The sequence below is a fragment of the Cinclus cinclus genome, chromosome 19 (genome assembly GCF_963662255.1).
Source record: "Cinclus cinclus chromosome 19, bCinCin1.1, whole genome shotgun sequence".
Classification (NCBI taxonomy): domain Eukaryota; kingdom Metazoa; phylum Chordata; class Aves; order Passeriformes; family Cinclidae; genus Cinclus; species Cinclus cinclus.
Window position 1 is genome coordinate 430,955 of NC_085064.1, and position 26,474 is coordinate 457,428.

A 26,474-nucleotide genomic window follows, 5' to 3' on the forward strand; every position below is an offset into this window, starting at 1 on the left:
AAAGCAGGGAATGGTCACTAGGCAAAGCACGTGGACACAAGAGACCCACCTTCCTAGCGACAGCAGCAATCAGAACCTACACGGACAGGACAGGGACAGGGATGGGGACAGGGACAGGGCAAAGGGACAAGGACAGGACAGGGACAGGGACAGGGACAGGGACAGGGACAGGGACAGGGACGGGGACAGGGACAGGGACGGGGACAGGGATGGGGATGGGGATGGGGACAGGACAAAGGGACAAGGACAGGGACAGGGACAGGGACGGAGACGGGGGCAGGACAGGGAGAGGACAAAGGCACAGGGATGAGGACAGGGACAGGACAAAGGGACAAGGACAGGGACAGGGACAGGGACAGGGACAGGGACAGGACAGGGACAGGGACGGGGACAGGGACGGGGAAGGTCCCCCGGGACACTCGCAGAGCCACCAGTGCCTTCCCTGCCCCAGGCCGTGTGCGGCACACGGAGCCCTGAACCTCCAGCAGGGACTGCGGGCCCTGGAGTGCGCTCTGCCCCTGCACGACACATGGACACACGCGGACAGACACACGGACACACACAGACAGACACACGGACACACACACAGACAGACACGGACACACACACACAGACACACACGGACACACAGAAACACACACACACAGAGACACACAGAGACACACAGACAGAGACACACAGTCAGACATGTACAGACACACAGACAGAGACACAGGCAGAGACACACATATGGACAGACACACAGACATGGACAGAGACACACATGTACACACACGTACACACACGTTCACACACATGTACACACACGTACACACGCACACATGTACACACACACACGTACACACATGTACACACACGTACACACATGTATACACACATGTACACACACATGTACACACACGCGTACACACACACACACGTACACACAGAGCCTCATCCATGGTGCTCTCATCATCTCCGGAGTGAGAACCTATGCACTCACCCTGCAGATAAAACTTGGCTTTCTCCAGAAACCTCGAACGCGCTCAGTGCACACTTCCATGCTGGGGGAAATGGAATTTTTTCCCTCGGACCCCTCACTGTGCCCTTCCCAGCCGTGCCTCTGAGGAGGAGCTGTATAATCTTCCTCCAGCAGTGATGGGGAGCTCCCAGCAGGGCTCCCCGGGGCTGAGGCTGCAGTCCCCCGGCAGGGCTGCTCCTTCCCCGGGGGCTGAGGCTCCAGGGGTCTGCTCTGGCCTCCCCCTCCATGGGACACCCACGCTCCCACAGAAGATGCCAAGCCCCACAGGGACACTGCAATGCTGGCCTGGTACCAGTCCTCAGCCTGAAGGAGTTAGATTAGTCAAAGCTTTGGACTTGTTTTTCAGCTATTATGGTCAATATATTAAAGGTATTTATTTAAGAAAGTGCCTATCCTGCCAATCTTTCCCCATGAGCTCTATTTTGAACACACCCTATAATTACTGATATTACCCTGGCAAATATTCCCCGTGAAGTTTTCTCTACTGAGAGCCATGACTGTACTTGTCTGCTTCTCCACATTATATTTATCACCAGGCAATATTTATAGCTATACTATTATTATTTATGATATTTTATGCCCTACAAAAATCTATATAACATATACTCCAACTTCAGCATCAGAGTTCAGCTGGGCCATCCCTCCTGTGGGTACCTGTTCTCGCAGCACTTGCACTGCTCAGTCAGCTGGCACTGTAGCCAGCAGTCCTGGCACTGGGGGATTTGCAGGCTGTGGTAAAATTTCAGATCAACGTACCTGAACTTCCCATCATAATTTCTTTCATAGTCTCCTGTTCCTGGCTGCTGCACATTTCAGGACTTCTGGTGTTTCAGGCTAGAACTGTGTATCCTTGATTCTTGCTGAGGCAAGGTAACTAAAGGAGTGCTTAATTATTCCAGATGGACAATAGAGAACAGCACATTTATGCCTCATGCAAAACAAATAAACAGAACAGAATGAAAAACACTTGGTTGCCAATCATGGTCTAGACTTGAAATTTGGCACTGCAATACTTACAAACGAATGTAAATGTTTAAATCTCACACTTCAGAAAAAAATTAAATAAATCTGTCTTGTAAGCACCTTTAGTTTTAATTATTTAAGATCAATACTAACCTAAATGCCTCTGCCCTGAACACGCATCTCCTCTCCAGGGTCATATAGACCTTTCTTACTCTGAAATCACCGGCTTTCTCCACAAATACTGTTAACCAGTTTCCTCAGTATCATATGCATAAGGGCTATAAACTAATGAGCAGATCTAGGTTATGTAGAAAAAGTGTAGAAAGGAAACAAATGTTGAACGTCACATTTACATTAACTTCTCACAGTTCAAATGGCAATTTATCCACAACATAGTATGAATCATGCAGTAAGAAAAGGAAGAATCTCCAGTTTCTTTGATTTATTTGTCATATGGTTGACTGATGTCAGTATCAGTGGCTAAAAAAAAAAGTTTAGACATCCAAAAGAAAGGAGGAGAGAGAGGAGGAAAAGGTCTAGCTTTCCACAAAATCCATTTCCTTTAAGATGATGAGCTCAAACCAAACCAGATCAAAGGCTGAGGATGAGCAGGTTCTTCTGTTCCTTCCGTGCTTGTCTCGTGGTCTGGCGCCAGCTGGGAATCAAGGGTATGGGACGGGTGGATGTGTTTGGTCTCTATATATGTGTATGTATGTAGGTAGGTATTAAAATATATATACATACATACACATATATGCAAACAGAGACAGTCTTCCTAAAAAAACGCTCTTTGCAGTCCAGAGGCAGCAGAGTCACTGTGAAGGAAGAGCTGGGCAACATATGGCTGTAGAGTCTGCACTGGAAAAGTCACTGGCTAAACACACGTCGGCTGTTAGCTTTCTTTACTTTCATGAGGCGAAATAGGAGCTCTGCATAGAGTACAGCCTGTCAATAGGGTTTCCTACTCTAGCCTGCATGGAGTTAACTTCAGAAGAGGCAAGAAAACAGTCGCTCAAGCTAGTTAAAGAGGTATCACTGTCGATATCATGAAAAATGGAGTCGTTTCCTGCAAATGAAACGTACACGTTAAGCTGGATGCTGCGCAGCCGGGGAGGACACAGCACACGCGGATGCTCACCCAACTGGAACACTCCTGGTTCTGTGCTCACACCTTAATAGACTTGGCTCTGAGGGTCTGACCTACAAGGAGGAGAGCTTGAAATCACCCCACAGGGGTCAGCTGGCAGCAATGCACCCAAACCTGCCAGGATTTCATTTCCATTTCAGTCACAGCACAAAACAGAGACTTGGCTGACAAAGGGAGCAAATGGTGCTGGGGAGGAGCAGGTCCCCAGCTTCTCCAGGGGCTCTGGCACTCCTGGGAGCAGGGGGACTGTCAAGCATGGTGGTACCAGATATCGAGTGCCCATGACAGGAAAGCATGGTCTAAGAAACATCATCATACTGGTCTTCACATACACACAAGGTTAAAGTTCTACCAGTGTGACAGGACCCAGGAAGAGACCCAGCTTCCTTGGCCTCAAGTGACCTACAGTCATAAACATGTTCTCCTTCCAGAAAATTCCACTCTTTAGGGCTAGTTTGGAACAGCACCTTTTATTTCCCTTAGCAGCTAAGATTTCAGCTTACTTCAACACTGGTTGGTACCAGAAAAAGCTCTAGCTCAAGTCCCAGGGGCTCTGTGAAAGTGTTAGTCTGGTTCTTTTTCCTCACACACTCATTGCAAAGGGCTTTGTGCCATCCCCTGCACCCCTTTTGGAGCACAGAACCTGCTTCCCAAGGAGTTTTACTCAGAAAGCCAAGCCAACCAACAAAATCACAAGCCACCTAATGGCATTTCATATGTCCTCAGCTCCTTACAGGACCTCCCAAACTTCCTGGTGTGCACCATGGACTTGTCTCAGTGGCAAAAGTAATGACACAGACCCAACACAATTTCCTGTTGGCCTGTGCACGCTGTGCTCAGGACAGTGATGAGCATTGAGCCTCTACAGTGAAGTGCTCCTGGTCAGCAGAAAGGAGTCTGAAACAGGCCAGAGAATCACAGTCTGAAAAATCCTCTGACATTCTTTTTAAATGCCACACTGCAATTGTCCAGAATCAATAATTGAGCATTTAGTGCTTGTAATGCATTTGATGTGTGGTAAAGCAATCGTGAAAGCAAACCGTCATCTTGATTTGGGACAGAGAATAAAACTATGCAGGTGAAATGTCCTGTGGTAACCCATCTCTTAGTAGCTCAAGAACTGTTCTTTAACAAATCCACGCATCCAATCTGAGTGGTCTTACAGGGCTGATTATTCATTTTGTAATGAATAGATTACTTCTCTTTATTGAAGGCACTTTTTCCTCAAAGCTTCTAAGAAAAAAGGAAAAATTTGTGAGGGAGCTAGAATTTGGTACTGTTTATTTTTCAGTGTCTTGGACAGTGGTTTAAAAAGTGGAGCTTGGAGAGGTGATGTTGCTTGCTTATCATTTATGAGAATTATACGGTGAAATAGTTTTTAAATGTGTCCAGAGCTTAAGACAAGCTCCCCTTATGTGTACAAGAAAATACACACATAAAACTGACTGGTACTAATTCCCTGGTACAAATCCCAGAAAAAATATTCTAAAAGCCAGTAAAGCTGCTGCCCCTGTGGTGTGTGATCCAGCACATGGACCCAGCTACTTGGGATGTGGCAGAATGAGGCATGCCTTACCATAGGGGTTCATGTGGTCGCCTGGCATTTGTGGAGGTGTAAGACCCTGCTGAAATGGGTCTGTGCCATAACTGCTTTGCTCCATTGCTACAATCTGCTGCTGTGGTGGTGCAAGTGGTGTGTAAGATGTCATCATCCCTTCCATTCGGTTGGACATTACTTCTGCAAAGCAAAGAGGAGGTACAGTTACTGCTGGGGAACAGAGCAGAACCAGAGCCAACAATGAACCAACCCTAGCAAACGCAGTCAGGGGTGTCCCGTCAGTCAGAGAAACTTCCCAAATTTTGTCCAAGCGTAGGACCCTGAGCAATAAGCTGAAAGACTTGTGATTTCTGACTACATAATTTCTGGAACTCCTAGGTCCTGGATCCTGTCCTCCCAAAGTCTGTGTACTCTGTGTGACAGAGCCCAATTATTCTTTAACTTCCATTGGTCCCAGTTTTTCTGCTCTGGGCAGAGTGGAGGATTTGAGGCTGCAAGGTGTTGGGAGCTGGAGTACCCAGAGAGCAGCAGAGTAAGTCCCAGTGCCTCTGTGCAGTGCCTGCCCCAGGCTCCAGACATTTGTGGGGCACAGGAGGAGCTCTCCTTGCCTTGGCTGGGGCAGTAATGCTGATGCCTGTGCAGATTCCCAGCTAAGCACTGTGCCCCTTACTGCAGAAGAAAACAAACTGGAGGATTTGTCTGGAGCAAGCCTCTTGGAGACTTCCTCCAGTGCAAACACTTCCACGTGGCACATTTCTACCAGAAACGAGGTAACAGCTCCTGTGTGAGCACTTCTGGGGTGTGATCCCACCAGGAGAACTTGGGCTAACCTGGCGTGGGCAGTCAGGCACACCTTTGTGTCCTTCCACTGCTGATGGCACAGGTCACCACAGGCCTGCCTGCACCCTGCATCGCTGCTCTAAGGCATCATGAGGGAATGGCACTTCTAGACAACTGCAGATTCCTTCTCCCTCCCTTTGCTTTTTCACAAATCCCCTACCTTGTCCTAGTCGCTGCGAGTTCTGTTGCTCCTGCTGCTGTTGGTGCCTTCGTGCTAGCTTTTTCATCTGAAAAAAGCAGAAGAACAGAACAATCTCATAGCTCCAAATGCAACAATTTTGTTTCCTTACAAAACTCTCTGCAAACATCTTATCAGTTAACACAGACCATTTATATTTATGCACACACTGTTGTGGGTTCAGTTTCAATGCTAAGTTTAAACATTTCAGTTTCCAGTCCAGATTTGCATGTAAAATTTACTCCCAACCCTGAGTTGCTTTGAGCATATGAATTTAGTGTCTGTGTTTGGAAGTTGCCTTTCTAGTGTGGATGTTGAGAGCAGAGCAGGCAGAACATGCAGAGCTCAGCCATGGGACTGCTGCAGAGTGAGCTGCATCCAGGGCAAGAGCTTGTGTTGAGGCACAGCCTGCATTTGACTTTTGAGAATGTGACAAACAGCCTACCTTTGCTCTTTGGTTTTGAAACCAGACCTGGACGACTCGCACACTGAGCCCTGTTTCAGCTGCCAATGTTTCTCTGACCTGCAGGAGGAAATGCTTAATGATGCAATTTTTCATAAGTTAAAAAAAAAACAAAACAAAAAACAAAAAACCAAACCCAAAAACACTTATCGGTTTTGTTAGGAGGAACATTTGTACTTACAACAAAAATTGCATATATGGAATTACTTTTAAAAATTAATCATATTTTTGCATAGTGTTATCAAGTTCTGCCCCTGATGGTGCTACCAGTTCTGTAAGTACTGAACAAAGAGTCTGAGCTGGGGAAAATGGCACTAAATTTTACCCATAAAAGACTTCTGTGCTAAAAGAGTGCTCTGCTCTCACCCCAGGAGAACTGCTATTGCCCCAGGAAGGGGCAGGGCTGTCTGGGGCTGTGGCCCGGTGTCAAGGCTGATTTGGTGCCTGCTGAAGCACCTACCTTTCTGCAGGGCTTAGAAGATACTTCAAAGGATGCTTTGAACGCTCGTCTCTGCTGTGTAGTAAGTATTGTCCTTGGTCGTTTAGGTCTTCTCGGGTCCTTCCCATCGTCGCTTCCTTTTCCTTGGTTTACTTGGCCTTTGGTGGGCTTCACATCTCCATCTTCATCGTCACTTTTGACTGGTGAAAAAAAGATACATAATTGCACTTGTTCCATCAAGAAAACAGGATGCTTGAAAACTGCTCTTCAGTCAACAGATTCAGCTATTGTCTCATGGTTATTTGAATGCCTTAAGCAGCTGTGGGCAGGAAGAGACTATCTTAGATCTGTGTACTCTGTCTAAATCAAATGCCACAAAAGCATAAAAATGTTTTCAGTTTTTAATTGAGGACATGGGACGGATCAGCAGATGGAAATTCGGATATGCTTCAGTATTTCCAGGAATGGGGCACATAGAGATTTTGTGCCCTTCCAGCACCTCTTGGTCCCTGCTCACCTGTGCTCACATGTGCTCACCTGCTCTGATGTCACCACCAATAAACACCTTTACCTTCACAGCTGAACTCCTGAAGCATTATCTGCAGGCAGGTACTACTGCCCACACTGCCACGGCAGCAGAACAGCACCAAGAAAGTATCACACAATATCTCAAAGCCCATCTAACCAAATACAGTGCAGATTCCAGTTACTGAATACTGTTTTGAATGTTTTGAAGCTCCAGAGATAATATTAAGTATAATCTTTGCCATCTCATTTCCACTTCCCACAGAAAATATCAGCAATCTTCCTCTGTGCATTAAAATGTGTCTGTATGTATGAGCACAAACTTCTCTTTCTCAGTAAACACATACAAGTATCTATGTGCTTGTGTAGACCAAAGAGATTCTTTGTATTTTCTATAATTAAATTTTGAATACTCATACAATCTGGTGATAATACATGTGTTAGTATATTGTCCTGGGAAATCTCAAGCACGGTGGCAAAGGTTGAGGGGTAAATAAACATTTTGTTGAGAAAATCAACTTTTCAACTCAGCATATTTTATTTGATCAGACTACTGATTTTTCATCCAGCAAACACTATCACATTATTATAGGGACTTCAACATGAAGAAACACACTGAAATTTTTTATATACTGAAAGACTACGTTTGGGGAATCAACAAATTAGACTTTAATTCGTTCTAGGGTCTGATTATTATGCACCTAGCAGTCTAATCACCTTTTACTTTAATAAGCATCTTTGGCCTAATGATTAAAGAGAAGTTCAGTCATTTTAATAACCATGACATTATTAACTTTCCAGCATGCCATTTCTAAGGAAAGGTTTGTGAGGATTAATACTGCTCATCGGAGAGTTACTTTTGTGTCCAGTGGATAAATATTTGATTGAAGCAGCACACATTCTCAGCCAGGGCTTTGCAGATCGTGTGCTCTCACACAGACCCCTGGGAGATCAGTGTTTTCACTGTTAGACAATGGGAGACAAAGAACTTGTTTAATTTGTCAGCTTGTTTTTCAGGTTTGGGTTTGACTAACAGAGAGTAATGGGGGGGGGGGGGGGGGGGGGGGAAGCATCTCCAGGAGTAAGAAACTCCCCTTTGTGCCAAAGGGAAATGCAATTGAAACCAAGACAAGTTTGTGCTACCGTGGTAGCTCTTCTGTGTAGATCACAAGGCAGATGTGGTCCGAGGAGGAGCCCAGCCCTGCTCGAAGCTGCTGCCAAAGGTGGCTGCCACTGACTGAGCAGGGTCAGCACTGGGGAAGGTGCCCGTGAGCAGGGTCAGCACTGGGGAAGGTGCCCATGAGCAGCCCAGCACTGGGGAAGGTGCCCGTGAGCAGCCCAGCACTGGGGAAGGTGCCCGTGAGCAGGGTCAGCACTGGGGAAGGTGCCCATGAGCAGGGTCAGCACTGGGGAAGGTGCCCGTGAGCAGCCCAGCACTGGGGAAGGTGCCCGTGAGCAGCCCAGCACTGGGGAAGGTGCCCGTGAGCAGGGTCAGCACTGGGGAAGGTGCCCATGAGCAGCCCAGCACTGGGGAAGGTGCCCGTGAGCAGGGTCAGCACTGGGGAAGGTGCCCATGAGCAGCCCAGCACTGGGGAAGGTGCCCGTGAGCAGGGTCAGCACTGGGGAAGGTGCCCATGAGCAGGGTCAGCACTGGGGAAGGTGCCCGTGAGCAGCCCAGCACTGGGGAAGGTGCCCGTGAGCAGGGTCAGCACTGGGGAAGGTGCCCGTGAGCAGGGTCAGCACTGGGGAAGGTGCCCGTGAGCAGCCCAGCACTGGGGAAGGTGCCCGTGAGCAGGGTCAGCACTGGGGAAGGTGCCCGTGAGCAGGGTCAGCACTGGGGAAGGTGCCCGTGAGCAGGGTCAGCACTGGGGAAGGTGCCCGTGAGCAGGGTCAGCACTGGGGAAGGTGCCCGTGAGCAGCCCAGCACTGGGGAAGGTGCCCGTGAGCAGGGTCAGCACTGGGGAAGGTGCCCGTGAGCAGCCCAGCACTGGGGACAGCCCACAGACTGGTGGGCACCTGGAGGCACACAGTGCTGGAGCTGGTGGGGGCAAGGTAAGGTGATGGCCAAGGAGGGAACTCACGTGCCTATGATGTGAGATTTACTGAGCAGAGCGCTCAAGGTCCTGCAAAGGCAGCATGACAATAACTAGAACGCTGCTCCAAGAAGGGCCCTGGTCCCACACATTGCTGCATCTGCAGAGACCTTTGTCTTGAGGCATTCCTGATGTGGAAATACAAATTTTAGCAATGTGGAGAATATGACTCTCAGATTAGAGATTAAGGATAATTTCTGCTACCAGTTAAAACAGAGTAACACATTTTCCCTTAAACCAGAGGCAAACATGTCATTTGTACATATAATGGAATGGTAACTGTTGATTTTCTTACTTATTTTCTTGGGAAACAAGTGTGAGATTATGATGGCACAAACCAACATTTCAGCTACTTTCAAATTCTCTCCAGTACTTCTGTGTTGCACTTGCAATCCTTCTTAAAGGTACTGTTTGTAACTGGCAGAGAGATTCTGCTCAAAAATCATATTACATCTGTGCCCATTTTCCTAGTTTAGTGCTGAAATTGTATGTGCAGAAGATCCCCTGAAAAATATGTTAAGTGGATGGAAGAATGCCTTTGGAGAACAGCATACTGTTGCCTCACTTGAGTGAGACCTCAGGTAGCTACAGTCAGTCTGATTCATGCTTTATGATCTTACAGAAAAACACTTCAACGAAAGCAAAAGGATTTTGTCTTTTACTAAGCAGGAAGTTAAGGAAGGGAGTAAGGTTAGGGAAAACAGACTGCCAATAGGAATGTTTTCAGCTGCAAATTTGCATAGGTGGCACATGCATGTAGATGAATAGGATGTGAAAATGGATGTAGTTTTCTACAGGAAAGTTCTACAGACTCACACAGCTTTTCCAGTCAGAGCAGGTGTGGGAAAAGCTCACCTGAGTCTGAGTCGTCTGGGCTGACCGAGCTCAACAAGTCCTTCTCTTTCTCATAGTCACTTTTGCAGAGCAGCTGCCCTTCCTTGAGGACAAACTCGTCCCCTTTCCTCAGCTGGCGCTCGCACACGCAGCAGCAGAAGCAGCTCAGGTGGTACACGCACTCCAGGGCGCGCATCACAAACTCCGTCGGGGCGATCTTCTCCATGCAGCCGCTGCACTTGGCAGCGAACAGCCTGCAAGGAAGAGGCAGCAGGGTCAGGGAGCCTCACAGCACAGCACAGCACAGCACAGCACAGCACAGCACAGCACAGCACAGCACAGCACAGCACACCCCGCGTGAATCTGCATGCAGCAATGTCTGCGCGCACCAGCCTGGCGTGCGCTTCGCCATGCTGCGACACTCGCATCCTTAGGCCTGAAAACAGCACAGACGTGCAATACTTTCTAATCTCAATCCTTTGGTTTTGAGATTCCCTAAATCACCTTTCCTGGACCGAGGGCTCAGATCCATCCTTATCTCAGTGTTTTCTTCCTTTCCAAAATGAGAAACAAACGGGAGCTCCCAAAGTTGTTAATTGCTTAAACCCAAATGTATTTTAATTCACCTTTTAGAGAAAGGGCCAGCTCAATGCTTTGTTTTATACAGGGTCTCTGGTTTCAGCACTTAAGACCTATTCTTTCCGGATTTAATGACTTTCCATTTTTGGTATTGTCCATCTCTGAGGAGGCTGATAAACACAGAAATGAGCATGAAAACTTCATGCTTTTCCTGAGGCAAAGTCAGCGTGTGTGCATACACACATAATTGTACACATGCAATCAATAAAGAGAGGAGTGAGATAACACATCTTTTCTTTGGATGTTGAGTTATTCCAGAACAACCTGTCTCTGAAGGAAGTACTGTGCATTTTAAATGGTGTGAAACATCCTTTGGCATAGATAGGCAGTGATACAATCTGTCAAATTACCAGTATAATCACAGACTCTAGAACACACACTGTATCCAGACTAGTTCTTATTAATGTTCTATAAACCCTGTCTTTCATCCATCATTAATTTTCTAGGCTTAAGTTAGAATTATTTAGATTAATTTTATTTTGCTTTTCTAATGGCAACTGGGAATCTCCCTAAGTGAGATTTCAGAAAGGGCTGCCTCAAATAAAGACAAATTGCTGTTACATCTCTGTGTCACATGGTGTGCTGATGATTTGAAATTCAGTGTCTTTTATGGCAATACATCATAGTGCAAGGTGCATGAACATTTACATTTCAGCAAGGAAATGAACACCACTGCACCAGTGCGCTCACAGAAAATAAAATTAGATTCTGCCTTTTAGCATGGGGCACGCTGACTTTTTTCTATCATCAAAATTATAATTTTTCACAAAAAGGCAATTCTCTGTGATTTTAGAAGGCTAAGGCTGTGGTAGTTATTAATTCCTCCAGAGCCTCCATTTTGTCTGAGCTGAGAAGTGCAGGAAAATGGCAGTACAAGCCTTCGGCAAAGGGCTGGAGTCAGAGTGGGCAGCAGGGGAAAGCAAATGTCAATCCAGATGCGCACGGCATCCAGAAAACGACTGAGGGACAGGAACCGGGGTGTTCCCAGCTGTACCTGGGGGTGACTGCACCGGGAGCCTGGCTGGCACACTGCACACCTTGGCACGGCCAAAACCTCAAGTTAACAGCGGTGCAAGGCGGACTGAGTGGCTCTTTTTCAGGTCTGTAAGGAATTAAATGTATTAAAAGGAAACTGGTGCCACACAGACCCCGGGCACTGCCATGAACAGGATGCTTTATTCCATATATTCCATACACTCAGTTAACTTAGTCTGCAAGGATTCCCTTACAATGCTTTAGCCAGAAAATATTTTATCTCTACACAATTTTATATCTGAAAGAATTAACACATACAGAGGAGTAAAATTAAAAAAAAAAAAGGGGGTGCACGGAAATAATTCTTTCTGATTAACCGCTTAAAACTATTTGACTCATTTACCCAAGCCTGGCCCGTCTGCCTGAGGGGATGCCCTCAGGACGGGGCACACCTGGAGAGCTCAGGAGCGGCAGCGCTGGTGCCCAGGCTCTGTGTCCCCTCTCACCCCGGGTGCCCGTGCCCGTGCCCGTGCCCGGCCGCACCAGGAGCGGGGAGGGGGGAGCGTGGGGCTCCGGCACCCGAACCCCGGCACCCCGAACTCCGGCACCCCCGAACTCCGGCGCCCCCGAACTCCGGCACCCCCGAACTCCGGCACCCCGAACTCCGGCGCCCCCGAACTCCGGCACCCCGAACTCCGGCACCCCGAACTCCGGCGCCCCTGAACTCCGGCACCCCCGAACTCCGGCACCCCGAACTCCGGCACCCCCGAACTCCGGCGCCCCGAACTCCGGCGCCCCGAACTCCGGCACCCCGAACTCCGGCACCCCGAACTCCAGCGCCCCGAACTCCGGCACCCCCGAACTCCGGCACCCCCGAACTCCGGCACCCCGAACTCCGGCACCCCGAACTCCGGCGCCCCTGAACTCCAGTACCCCCGAACTCCGGCACCCCGAACTCCGGCACCCCCGAACTCCGGCACCCCCGAACTCCGGCACCCCGAACTCCGGCGCCCCAGAACTCCAGCACCCCCGAACTCCGGCGCCCCCGAACTCCGGCGCCCCAGAACTCCGGCACCCGAACCCCGGCACCCGAACTCCGGCACCCCCGAACTCCGGCACCCCGAACTCCGGCACCCGAACCCCGGCACCCCGAACTCCGGCACCCCCGAACTCCGGCACCCCCGAACTCCGGCACCCCGAACTCCGGCGCCCCTGAACTCCGGCACCCCGAACTCCGGCACCCCGAACTCCGGCGCCCCTGAACTCCAGTACCCCCGAACTCCGGCACCCCGAACTCCGGCACCCCCGAACTCCGGCACCCCGAACTCCGGCGCCCCAGAACTCCAGCACCCCCGAACTCCGGCGCCCCCGAACTCCGGCACCCCGAACTCCGGCACCCCGAACTCCGGCGCCCCAGAACTCCGGCACCCGAACCCCGGCACCCGAACTCCGGCACCCCCGAACTCCGGCACCCCGAACTCCGGCACCCGAACCCCGGCACCCCGAACTCCGGCACCCCCGAACTCCGGCACCCCCGAACTCCGGCACCCCGAACTCCGGCGCCCCTGAACTCCGGCACCCCCGAACTCCGGCGCCCCCGAACTCCGGCGCCCCCGAACTCTGGCACCCCGAACTCTGGCACCCCGAACTCCGGCACCCCGAACTCCGGCACCGCCGGTCCGGGCACAGCGCGGCCGGGTCGGGAAGGTTCGCGATGGGCACCAGGGCCCTCCCTGCAGTGCCCAGCTCCCCAGTCCGGGGGCAGAGCGGGGAGCGCTCGGCGCTGCGGTACCAGGATGGGCTCCAGGATGGGCTGCGGCTCCCTCCGGTTGTCTCCCGAGCAAACCGCACAATACGCCACCGTCCAGTGGCAGTGAAAACACAAACCTAACTCCGTTTACAGATAATTTCAAGAGGAGAAACCCAGGAAAGCATAAATCCCCTACACCTCCCCTCAAACAGGGACACGAAGATAACACACTCCTCGCCCTGTGGAGTGTGTTGTTTCCCTGACCTGCACCTTTGCTGTCATACTGCCTTAGAGAGTGTTCGTGTCTTTTTCTTCAAAATAAATATACCTAACGTGAACAGAAAATACTTTGTGTTATTTGCTGGCAACCGACTATTCCTGTAAAGATGGTGCTTTTGCAGCAGCGCTTCCCAAGGCAGCCTTTTAGCTATAACGAATTACACTGTCAGCAGTGTATATTAACTCATTCAAATGAACATTAAATTGCCCTGATGATACTGCATGGACTTCATATCCTGAATTTAACTCTTGTCAAGAAAATTCCCTCCCATGTACACAGGTACTCGCTATTATAACATGCATTCACACAAACACACACACACACAGGGCAGCGTGTTGGGTTGGATTCTGAGATTATAAAATTTTCATTAAACCTATCTTATAGGGTGTTTATAGGTATTTTTTCAGCTTCCCAAGAGGAACACAAGGTTATGCACTCTTTTTGCACAAGGCAATCTCACAACAGGAAACTAATCTTGACAAATGACCAGACTTTGATAGCTGTGATCTAAACCACTGCTCGTTAGACTGTTCATTTTATAAACGAATGGTAATAAACCTGTTGGGAAGTGTAGGATAGCAGGAATACTTTACAGATCACCCCTTTACAGGTCTCAATCAAAGCCATAAATTTGAAGGGGAGCACATAGATATTCTGTGCTGAGACAAAGACTCTGTCCCACTCCAACCACATTTAAAGGATTTTTTTTTTTTTGGCTTTCTATACATTTTACAAATAGTTTGCGTAACTCTGGCTTTTTACCCCCATGGCTGATTATCTCCAGCTCTCTTAAGTTAATGTCAAACCTCAAAATCCTTGGATGTGTTAAAGTGTGTGGAGAGTGGAAATCAAATGCCTTTATTAGAAGCCGCAGGAAATCTCCGACTCCTAAGCACAACGAAAACATTCCAGAGAAAACCGTTCAAAGAGGACAAAGAAGAAAAGCAGAACAAGAAAACCTTGTTTTGAATCAATGATTGCAGAGTTTTATAAATAAATTCTGTTGCCTGGACAATTTTGAAAGACAACTCAATAGGTTTAGGAGTTTTTAAGTGTGTTTGCCTCTATGCCTGGAACACTTGGGGGACTCAGCCAAGCTAAAGCTCAGAACAATGGCCTGTCTGTCCATCAGAGTATTTACAATAAATGCTGTGAAGCAACTTTACATTACTAGATAATCAAAAAGTCTTTACCAGCTAAAACTGTGTGAACTTAAATTAATTTCACATATGTATCAGGGGCAATGCAAATGATAAGACATGTCCTGACTTTAACCAGTAGATGAAAATGTTCACCAGCGGAAGAGGCCATAAAGATTTTATTTGTTAGGATATCCCTGTGAAGGCAGGCTGAATCAGTAATCCTTAGAAACAACCACAGTTACATGATCCACTGTGCCTTCCTGCATGGCATAGCCATCTGGAGTGCAATACGGAGCCCTGATTTATGATATCCCGCGCAGTTATCTCGCAGTAAGTTTGACCCTGCTTTGCTCCTGAGAATCACAGCTCTGCTGTTTACTCTCCTGGTGCCCTGACAACCCACCCTTTACCTTTCTATGGCTCAGCCAGGTCCTTAATTTCCTCCTCTCTGTGGGCAAATAGATTTTAAGTGTTTTATTATAACTAATTTAATCTATGCTGAGAGATGTCCATGTGCAGTGTGAAATTTGCAGTTCACATTAAGCGTGGTTCAAGAGGTTTGTTATACAGGCAAAGGTAGAAAAACAGACTGATTTAGTCAGGTTGTTTATTTACTGGGCCTCTGCCACGAAGCAGTAAATAGGAAGTTATTAAGCTGTGTTTGATGTATGCAGGAGGACAGATGCTGCTTCCTACCTATCAGAGACCTTCAGTCATTTCCCTTTCTGTGTTACTCTGACATTTTGTGTTGCAGCAACCACAGCAGATACCTGGCTGTTCTTTATTTAATAAATATGCAAAAGTAGCAGTCACAGATTTTGCAAGCACTCTTGGTGAAGTCTGTACGTGTGACACTCTCCCCTCTGCTCACACCCTGGGACACCCCTGCTGGCCTCCTCTGATGCTGGGAGTTTGCTCCACACTCCTGAGCTGTAAACAGGGTAGAGCTAGAGTAAAACACACTATAGTTTTCACACAACTGAGTTTTATTAAGAGAAGAAATTAAAATTACTAATGGAAGATATCTGTTCCTTGTTATTTGGGATAAATTTTGATACTTCTTTCTTTAGATGACATAGGATTGCAGAAACAGTATTCATGGGGTTTTTCCAGCACAGGACTTGAGTATTTTTTGTAGTGTTTTACAGCTCATGGGTGCTTATAAAGTGGAAAAATTGTTGCTTGGTTGCACTCAATTCAGAATATTCAAAACATCCTGAATGTAGTAAAGCAGAACAGGAACATTATAAATTTATGATTTGAAACCCCCCACCACTTTAAAAAGAAATAATCCATTTAAAATATTTTCCCTGCAGAAGAAATAATTACATAGTTTATTAAAGCCAATTTCATAACTGAAACTTCAGTGTAAGAAAGATAATTCCCTTTCATCAAGTAGTAATAAAACGTGCAAAATTTAAAAGTTTCTAGAAAAAGACCCCTGTAATATTTAGAGAGAAATTAAAACAAAGAAACCTTTTTCTTCTTCAGGAGAACTGAGGAAAATATTTATTAACCCTCTATCCACAGGTGCAGTAGTATGGACATCAGCTCCTGGTGAAAGCTTGTGTTAAACCTGCACTTCACAACGTGGATTTGGACTCACAAATTGCATATTGCCTATCTTGGTAATGAATGACTTTTTCTTCATGTAAATATTTCACCAGTATTTCTGTGAGAAGTGCTCTACTCCACTGCCAAGACAAGCTGATGGCTCAAATAGCCAGAGGGACCACATCCTGTCCCATGCCAAATCTTGCTCTGAGGCTGGTGGGACTTTGGCCGTGGGCACTGTCCAAGCCACCAGCACCCGCTGTCACCGGGCATTCTCTCACACTGTCGCTGTGCCCCCTGCACTGGCTGCCACCTCAAACCTGTGGGCACTGGCAGCTCGGGTGGAACTGGGATGCTTAGGCAGAAGCACAAAGACACACAGAATTTAAAACTTACAGCCAAAAATGCAACTTGCTCAAGTGGGACCAGAATGACCTAAATAGTTACACCTTCCTTAACTATAAAGTACAACATAAAATGCAAAGTGCAGAGCAGTCTCTCGCTTTGAGCAGAATGTGACAGAATGAATTCTTCTCTTTGCTTCATTTTCATCCCCTAATTGACCACTTTGTTCAACTGTCTTCCATCACTGCCATGCTGTTCTATTTTATAGCATTTTTCCATACAACACTTTGATGGAAAAATTTATGAAGAATAGAATCATTGCTGTTAGAAGGGAATTAAAACAATTTTTCATTTACAAAGTCACTGATATTGCTGTACTGTGCTCCACCTTTGGGAATCCAATTGCTCTTCTCAGCTACTCCCATTCCTCTTTATAGCACAGCAATTCCACTGTACAGATTATGGCTGCAATTTTCTCCTAATCTTTTCTGTAGAACAGAAACTGTTATAAAAGTTAAGGGCACCAATTGCATTGATAAAGCTGGAGCTGCAATTAAGGAGACTTAATGAATTAACAAAATATGATGATTTTTTTAGAATTGTATTTCCAGGGAGTGCCAACATTTGTGAAATAATGTTATTTTTATCCATGAGTTTCAAAGAGGCTAAATGGGCTTCTGCTGCTGTGTTTTTTGCATCCTCCAAATCACACTGATGGGCTATAAAAGCATTGTATTTGTTGGGGCATTTGTGCTTCTGCCACAGCTCTACCTAGCTGAGGGGGCAGTGGTCACCAAAACAAACCGAGCACTCTTTTTTTTTTTTCCTTTGGATTTTTATTCAGCCATTTACACAAATTAAATTAAATCCACCTTCATGTTCTCCCTTTGTGCCCTCACCAATATCCAGGGGATGAAGTGGCCTGTGGAGGGGCCCTGTGGAACAGCTCCAGCGTCTGCTCTGACAGACATCTTATCCTTCTAAATGGCACACTGAATTTACATCACCAACAACACAGGGAAAGCCTTCTAATGCAATTTTTATATGAGATTTCACCCTAAAGGCCCCATAAGCAGGGAAATTGTACTGCTGTGATTCACTGGCCCGGTCTTCACTTTTACAGAAAAAAATAATCGTGTCAAAGCTATTCAAATGTAATTTCTAAGTTATTTCTTGACTGGCAAGAACGACTTAGGGAAAGAATTTACACAAGGCTTTCCTTGCAACTAAGAATTTTGAGTGGAAGAAACGTTATTTGCCAGTGTAAAACATAATCACTTCCTGTGCCTGCTGCAGTGATGCTGGTGGAGAGCTTGTGCCCAAACTCATCAGCACAGCCAATTTAGCAACTGATTTGCAAGGGAAAGATACCTTAGTCCTGTGGTGTTAATGTCTTTGCAGTGGGGGGTCTATTGCCAGCTTCTCCAAACTCATCAACGCAATCTATTATTAATACCCAGAAAGGCTTTATAGTATCTTTATAGCACAAGGCAATGAAAGCTCTGTGGTATAATCTGTTATCTATATTGCAAAAACATGTGAAATAAAACAAAACATAGACACTTCATAAACAAAATGTTTCATCTGTTATATCTCTCTGCCTCCCCTGTATATAAAGCAGTGGGGTGCAGGAAAGGCATTCAGAGAGATTTGCTGTTAGATGTGGCACTGGCTCCTTTTTAAATTCTATTTGTATTGTGACAAGTTTTACACTGAATGAAATTTTCTGCTTATTTCACTGAGATGGAAATATTTGAACATTTGCAAAATTAGGCTGTGTTTTGTCAGTAGAGCAAAGGGGATTAGGAGCAGAATATAGCTTCTAAACTCCTACAGGAGAACTCTGCCACACAGGGATGAGCTGGCTGAGCCAAAGTGAGGAGTCAGCTGCAGCAGGGCCAGGAGGGGGCACAGCCTGGGGCAGGGCCAGGTACAGGCGTCAGGGCATTGCCATGGCATGGGCTAAAGAATTTTTCTCCAGTAAGCAGCAGCAAAAACCAAGTGCCCACTGGAGGCAGTTATTTCTCTGGAAAGCATTCAAGAACAGAATTTGAGCTCTTGGATCTTTTCTTCTCCTATAGATATGCATGACAATATTTCATGTGAAAAGCCCAGAATTACCCTACCTTTAGTCCTTAGGAACATACAGTTAGAGGCACCATTTAACAGCAAATAAATAAACACACAGTTTAAAACCCAAGTAGGTTTTGTTTCAAATAACCAGATTGTGGCAAAGGTGGAATTGAGAGGGAAGCATGAAGCAGTTTTTTGTACTTGGTACATGTATGTTTGCAATACAGTAAGAATCAAAAAAAGTCCTCAACACAGGGCTGTGTCTTATTTCCCAGATGCCTTTTTATGTTCTTTGCCTGTTGAAAATAAATTGTCCTTTTGTAGTGTTTGTCTTTTCAGTCCAACTGTCAGCTATTATTTTTCTATTTCCTCTTTTTGTCACTTTGCATTATTTTTGGTGCTGTAATTCCCATTTGTTCCCACTCCTATCTTCCTGTCTCCCATTGTTCCATTTTTTAATCCCCAGTTTTACTCTTCTTTGGCTCTTTTTTGGCCCATTCTCAGTAGGGTTTGAGAGAATACCCAGGCGTGACTCCCTGCTATAGCAACCACACCTCCCCAGGAAAGCCACAACAATCTCTTCGGGAGGAGGAAAGTCTTTCACAAGCTGGCAGCAAAAGTAAATCCTTCTTCAAGGAACAAGAAGGATTAGCAGGGAGCAGTGGGCTGCAGACTTAACCCTACCCTTCATTTCTTTAAAGCACCAGTCACTCAGAACCCTGCTGTGATGTACAATTAAACAGAACCCAAAAAAATCCTGAATGACACAAGAGCAGGATTGTGTTAAGGTTTAATTCCACTTTAATACCTTTCCAAGTTCAGAACTCAAAGATAGCAATTTAACCCAAGAATCCCCATCTGAGCATGAAAAGTTGCTTCTTGTCTTACAAAAGTTCCAGCTATATTCTGCTCTAAATCGTGCTCCTTTAGGCTGACCCTTAATGGATGAAATTTTTCTCCCCCAATCATCTCACATGGTTTCTCTCTATAGTCCTTCTTACAAACTTTGTTCTTCTGATAAAAACAGGACACTCTTACCAGCAGCATGGAGCTTTGTAAAAAGGACCACTGGAAAAGGAACACTAAAAAACCCTGAGACTCAGGTAACTAAAGGTGTCTGTTGCAATGCCTAAGAATAGTAATTTATTCTTGTAATGTGAAGTGACTCTTATTAAGCTTATGCCAATTACTTATTAATATTAGGATGGAAAATAAATACTCCTCTTAATACAGTGCTTTTTAAGACTTGAAACATCTGATTCATCTTTTTTAAATTAAAGAACAGATGAGCCTGGATGTTCTAGTATGGATAACTACTAAAGTTGCTCTATAAACTGAATTTTTAAGATTCGACACAGAACTATGAAAACCTCCTGGCTTCTGTAAGGCCAAATATGGCTGACAGACTCCTAAGACTCGGCTATCAGCATCTGTGTTTGTATTTAGGCTTTAGTAAACTAGATGCTCTAAACCCATACAAAGAGGTTTATCAGTAAGCAGGGCCCTACAGCACACCCAGACCCTCCTCCTGCCTCGAACGTCTGCACAGGTTTTGAGTTATTCCAGCAGTCAAACATTTATAACACAGGACACTTCCACATGTGTGAAAATGAAATCCCATTAGGCACCAACAACATTATTAGGCATGCAAAGAGGATTATTCCTTTAAGCTCACAAGCCTGAAAGGTTTGTCTAAACATTTTATTAACTTTTTCAGATTTTTTTTAATTAAATGAAAAGTTGTAAGTAGGTCAAAGCTGAAATACTTAAATTAAATACTACTTAACTTTTGGTTGTGTATGTATATATGGTATACACAGAGAGAGAGAAAGGAAAAAAAAAATAGAGATGCCTGTTAGAGAAGTGTACAAATTTCCCTCATATCTTATCAGCACAGTCCTTTCTTTCAGTAAGAAAATTTGTATGGCTTGAAATTGTTCTATAAAAGCACCAAAATGTTACATGGTGTTGCTCAGGGTTCCATGTACGTTTCCAAAAATGAGATGCTTTGTTGGATACCTGGTTGAAAGGAAATACTGCTCTGACTGCACTGTTCTTTTTACGGAGTCGACAAAGCCCTTTTTTTCAAAACACAGTATTTGCTGAAATGCATTGAAGTTTGCTCACCAAGAGCTTTGATGTTCTTAAGATCACGTCTTAAAGAAAAACAAGGGAGGAGAGGCTGTGTCAGTTTTTGCTTCAAGAAAGCGAGATGCAAAACTCTTTAGGGAGCATCAGGAACAGGTCTGGGTCCTCATTCATAGGGAAGATGACTTTAGAAATTATTACTCCATCGGCAGTTTAGTCCTACATTTTGGCATTTAAGGGTTGTTAACGGTATCTCCATTTGTTATTGGAAGGAAAACAATTCTCTTTTTGGATCTCACACCAGCACAGGTCGCAGGTGAGAGAACAGCGTGCCCTGGGAAGGCAAGGTGCAGCACACGGACAGGCAGGGCTGTCCTACAAACTGCTCCTGTCACCGCACTGACAACACGCGCTCCAATATTTAAGATTTGCTTCTAGCACTGCATGGAGCAGGCAGGAAATGTAGAAGCTTGGGTGTACAAGTTAATGAAATATGGTTGGGTGAACATAAGCTCTTAATTTAGACAATAACAGTTACTGCCACAGTGTCTTTGTGTCTGCTTTATGAAAGTCATAAACTCTCCAAAGAAAAGCAGAAGCTATTTCACCCTGATGGTCTTTGACTCCCTCTCACTACCTGCTGGCACAGTTAGAAAGTATCAACTGCCTTTGAACAGATTAGGACCAAGTTAAAGTGTGACAACATCTTAAGCTTTCTCCACATGTTGCCAATGATTTCCAACTAAAGATGTTACCCTCATCACTTCTGCCACAATGATAAGAATCTATAGCCGGCTCACTTGAGGAGATAAAGGCAGTTTAGCAGGAAGTATAAAGTACTCCAACTTGCTAAGCTAAGTGGCTGGCTGTCCCAAACTAGCTGAATTTTTTCCTCTACAAAGCACAAAATCCTTATCATTAGGGACTTAAGCTGCTTTTTATTTTGAGACAAAAAGAATACTGTTTATTGGCATCCAACTCAAACCAGCTGTAAACAGTTGCTTTGATGAAGAAGCAGCTACAACTTCAGTGCGCCCGAAGGCACAAACCCACCGAATGCCAATCATTAAAGGAAGAATGTAAGGTGTATATAGGGTCAAAAGAAGGCCAAGGGACATTTGCAACCTCAGGGATCTTGGATAGCTCCCTTTGCCTTCAGAACCAGAAGAGGAATTGAAGCTATTCTGCTGTATGACCTCTCTCCAGCGGCAGATCTGGGCTCAGCTCACAGTTTACCCACAGAAGAAGCAGACCTGCAGTGTAAGCTTTTCTCCCCAGCACGACAGTGGGAGCCACATGATGAACTTTGATTTGACAGAGCCTGAACGGCTCCAGGATGCTGGACCTCATGGCACCCATGCAGGACCCGTGCAGAAGGTTCTGGCAGCAGGAGTCCTTCTAGTGTCCATAGACATTTGGACCACTGATGTGCAGGTAATTTTAATTATTCTTGTAGCTTACTTCTTTCATCTAGAAACACTTTTCTGGATGCAACAACTATTTAAATTAAGATGCCCCACCAGCAATTTTGGTGTCACAGCCAGACTGATGTGAACCCTTGCAAAGTTAAATGCCAGCTGCTCTGGGCAGCTCAGGAGGGTGGGCTGGCATCCACTGCCGGCCCTCCTGCTATCCTTCTTCCTCCTCATTACCCCTCTGCCTAGTAGATACTGATATCTCTTAGTTGTTCCAGGCTTCTTCCCACTCCCCATCCCTGGCACAGGATTGAAGCTTTCCCAGAAAGAGCAGCAGCCCAAGGGTTTCAGCACAGAACAGCAGCACTGGCTGGTGGGGCATGGGGTTCCTGGTACTTTATAAGATCAGAGTGGATTTTCAGTGGAAATTCAAGTGCGGAGTGAACTCAGCTGCCAGGTTGCCCATGCAAGCTCTCACTCATGCCACATGAGCTGGCACATTTTATAGGAGCATGTTGTTTCTGTGGAAGGCTCTGGTACCACCAGAGTACAGGCTCAGCAGCTCCTCCTCCTCCTCTCGGTGTTCAGAGGATACACACCAGCATTACCAGCTCCTCTGGCAGAAAGTGGGTGCATGTCCCTGCCCACACCCTCACAGACACCACGAGCACATACCTTTGTTTGGGGGATTCAGTTCAAAGGGTTTGGAGCCCTCTGGCAGGCTCCTGCCAACCCGGCAGCCTCTCCCTGGCCATGTCTGCACCCCACACTCCTGCTGCCCTCTTGCACAGCCCCCCTGGCAGCCAGGCTGCCCTGCCGCTGCTCTCCCCCATCTCCTCACCCACCACATCCTGGGTAACATCTCGGCCCCTGCTGGTCCCTGCCTGGCTCCAGCTCCGAACGTCCATGCAATGCAGAGGCTCCTCCCAAGTACCCCAACAGAGCTGCAATTGCAGTATTATTTCAGGCTCACATGACTGGCAAAAAGCAGTAGAAAGTTTGCAGAGCTGTTAGATTATACAACATTACATACATAACACGAAAAGAGTAAGTCTTCATAATTTATTCTGTTAAGAATTTTTCCTATATAAAAGCCCAGACTTTTTAATTTTTTTTTTTAAAGAGACAGTGGTTCATCTTTATTGTCACATTGATATCTTTATAAACTTAGTCTAGTGATCTACAGGAAAAGCAAACCAGACAACTCTGTATTTATGGGCATATTTTAAAAGCCTCTTATATTTAACAACTGCATTTAGCTGTGTTAACTGTGAGCTGCAGTAATGAAGGCTCTGCACACTTCGATGCTAAATTAAAAAAAGTTCTGCTGTTCAATAATACATAGATGCTGTTTTTTTCATTACTCTTTAATATAATTTCCATTTAGTTTATAAATAATTGTAGCTAGCTAATGAAACGAAATAAAACCTGCCTCCAACCCATTCCCTAGAGCAAACTAAACTCCTCTTTTTAAAGCTTCTTAATCACCGCCCAGTTCTTACAAAATTAGCATAGTAATGGGCTTTAAATTGAGCCTCTTTGTTTTTTAATTAAGCTCCCAGCAGGTAAAAATAAAACAGATTATTGAAGAATATGCCAACCCTAATAGCCTGCAACTCTTTTGACAATTAAAAAGATCCCATGTTAACCCTTTTGAGGAACCCTGCATACTAATTAGTCACTCTGATGCCCAAATCCATCAATATTCCATGGAGACACCTCGTAAAGTTGAGACGGCTGGTCCGTGTCCATACCTGCCCCATTGTGCACAGAAGGTGTGTGCCGGGCCAGGGTGGCGCTGAGCCGGCTGAAGCTGCCCCGAGAGCCCTTCTCCCACCCTGTCAGCTCCAGCACCGCTTGGCATTGCCTCCTCGGGGCCTCTGCCCCGTCCTGTGCAACAAAAGGAACGGGGAGGCAGCAGAGCAGCCCCCGGGCAGCCCTGGGGGGCTTTGGAGTGTGCACAGCAGCACCAGTGCCCCAAACGTTGTGTGCCAGACACACAATGACCGCGTTCTGCTTGCCAGCGCTCAGCTGCCTCGGAGGCAAAGGTGAATCCTGAGCAGAAAACAAGGGGGTTAAGAAAGTGCAGTGTTGGAGCTATGTTGTGGACAGCAGCGATTCTCTGGGAAAATTTACTGGACACTGCTGGCAGCCTAGAAATAGGAATAGCACTGTGCTTCCCTGGCCATTCTCTGTCAAATATTTGGAAAGCTCTGTCCAAGTCCCACGCTTTATCTTCAGTGTCTGCTCTGAGTATCAGTGCAAAGTCCTGGCTGCCCTCCACTTGCATCCAGCCAGGATGATGAATCGCCACAGTTAGAAGTGTTGTGTACATCCAGAAATGAAATCATCAGCATGAAAAGCCCATTCATTTCCACAGGCACTGATCACTCTGCATCCTTCTGAGACTCCCAACAAATGGGGCGGAATGCCCTTGTGTACCCAGAAAGGCCCTGCCACGTCCCAACAGCTGCAGGAACTACTGTCAGTTGCTGCATTGCATTATACCATACAGTGCAAGGGTCACCATGATGGAGTTAGGGGTCCACAGAGAACAGGATCAGATTTAAGGGCAGACTCCAGCCATGAATATATGCTGCTTTCCTTCACTGAAGCATTTGGGAGCCTCTACATGTACTAACATTGCATTTTCAAAGACAAATGACAGTTCTTGTGTCTCTCAACTGCTACCAGAAAATTTGGATGAAGAAGGATGTGCCTTGCTTACAATGAATAGAAATTCAGTAGGCAAAGACCTTCATTTACCCTCTGGTCAGGGACAGGCCTTACTTATTTTACAGGGCACCTCTGGACCACGCTCTGTTACAAATAAAAATTGCCAGCAGAATCATTCAACACAATGTAGATCCATCACGAAAGAATTCACTCTCCCTGAGCTAAGCCGGAGGAGATCACAGACAATGTAATGAGAGCTGGAGAGGGTGGGCTGTGAGATGGTGAGGATGACTTGAAGTTTCTCAGGTGGGATCCTCAGTTCCACAGCCCCCATCCCTCCCTGCTCCCACTGGGCCTGATGGATGGACAGACAGCTGATGTGTAAAAAGAGGCTGATTCCTCCTGAGACATTCAGTTATGGGAACCTCTCCAGGAATATGTTTGGTTTAAAGCAAAAAGTTACAGTGTTCAGAATAAGGTTCCAATATTCCCATCACAACTTGCTGAGAGCAGCTTGAGAGGCAATACTGGGTACAAATTTCTCTGTTCCTGGCTTGAGGTTTGTCAGCTGTTGGTGGGGCTGCAAAGTGGCTGCAGAAGAGCAGCAACTTGTGAAGGATGTGTTTACCAAATTCCAAAAATCTGACTTTAGAGAATGCAGTATCCCTTGCACCAAACAATTGCACTCCCACCATTTCACACTGAAAGCTTCCCTGCAAACTGAAAACAAAACTTCCCTATGCATACAAAATTCACATGACAGATTTCAAGCTGAAAATCATGCTTTTACACTGTGCATTACACACCTCATGCCATGTCACATGAAAAAAATATTCTATGAAACTCTGCTGCCAAAATCACTTTGGAAACATGCATTCACACCAATGCATCTTGAGAATACAGACTGGTGCATTTAAAAGTGCTTCTGCCTTTTTTAAGGGTTTTTACCAAGTCCAAAGGCATCCCTTACTACACGAGGAACTCCTCTACGACAACATCAGTCAAAATGGAAGAAAGTTCTTTGCACGTCTGGCCCTGACCGGTTTTCAGCTGGGACTATAGATGGAGCTAAAACGAGCCCATCACCTTCTGCTCTGTGTGCACAGGTTGTTATCTCCACCAGCTCTGACCTTTTGCAAATGTGATCCAAAGTGACCTTTGAGTATTATTGCCGCCCTGAATGCAGGTTTTCAAGTAATCCTCACTGGAGCATGTTCTACATCAGTAGTTGGTATGCATTGGAAAATCCAACCTTTCTGCCGTGTCAGGTTTATTATCGTGGCCATGTCTATGGAGCTGTACAATTTTACATGAACCTTACACGAACCTGGCATCCGTGCTGCCAAGCCAGTGGCAAGCAACACCTTTGAATGGGCAGTGCAGCTGTCCAAACAGTGCCTGCTGTACCTGGACAGCACAGAGGTACTTGTTTACTCTCTTCCAGAATACACAGAAGTAATTCTTCTGGATTTCATC

The 26,474-nt window shown here is 46.2% G+C and overlaps 1 protein-coding gene across 2 annotated transcripts in view; it reads right to left on the reverse strand.

The window, feature by feature from the left end:
* Positions 1–2,892: 2,892 nt before the first annotated feature.
* The window catches only part of LMX1B (LIM homeobox transcription factor 1 beta), an 82,900-nt gene continuing 59,318 nt past the window's right edge, over positions 2,893–26,474 (reverse strand). Inside the window, exons 3-8 of one of the 2 annotated variants that reach the window (XM_062505591.1) lie at positions 10,083–10,315; positions 6,631–6,809; positions 6,153–6,230; positions 5,690–5,756; positions 4,729–4,869; positions 2,893–3,050 (exon numbers count right to left, since the gene is read on the reverse strand). In XM_062505591.1, coding sequence (XP_062361575.1) covers positions 2,893–3,050; positions 4,729–4,869; positions 5,690–5,756; positions 6,153–6,230; positions 6,631–6,809; positions 10,083–10,315 — 856 coding nt within the window. Of the gene's footprint in view, positions 3,051–4,707; positions 4,870–5,689; positions 5,757–6,152; positions 6,231–6,630; positions 6,810–10,082; positions 10,316–26,474 lie in introns of both variants that reach the window. The other variant, XM_062505590.1, reaches the window with a different exon arrangement.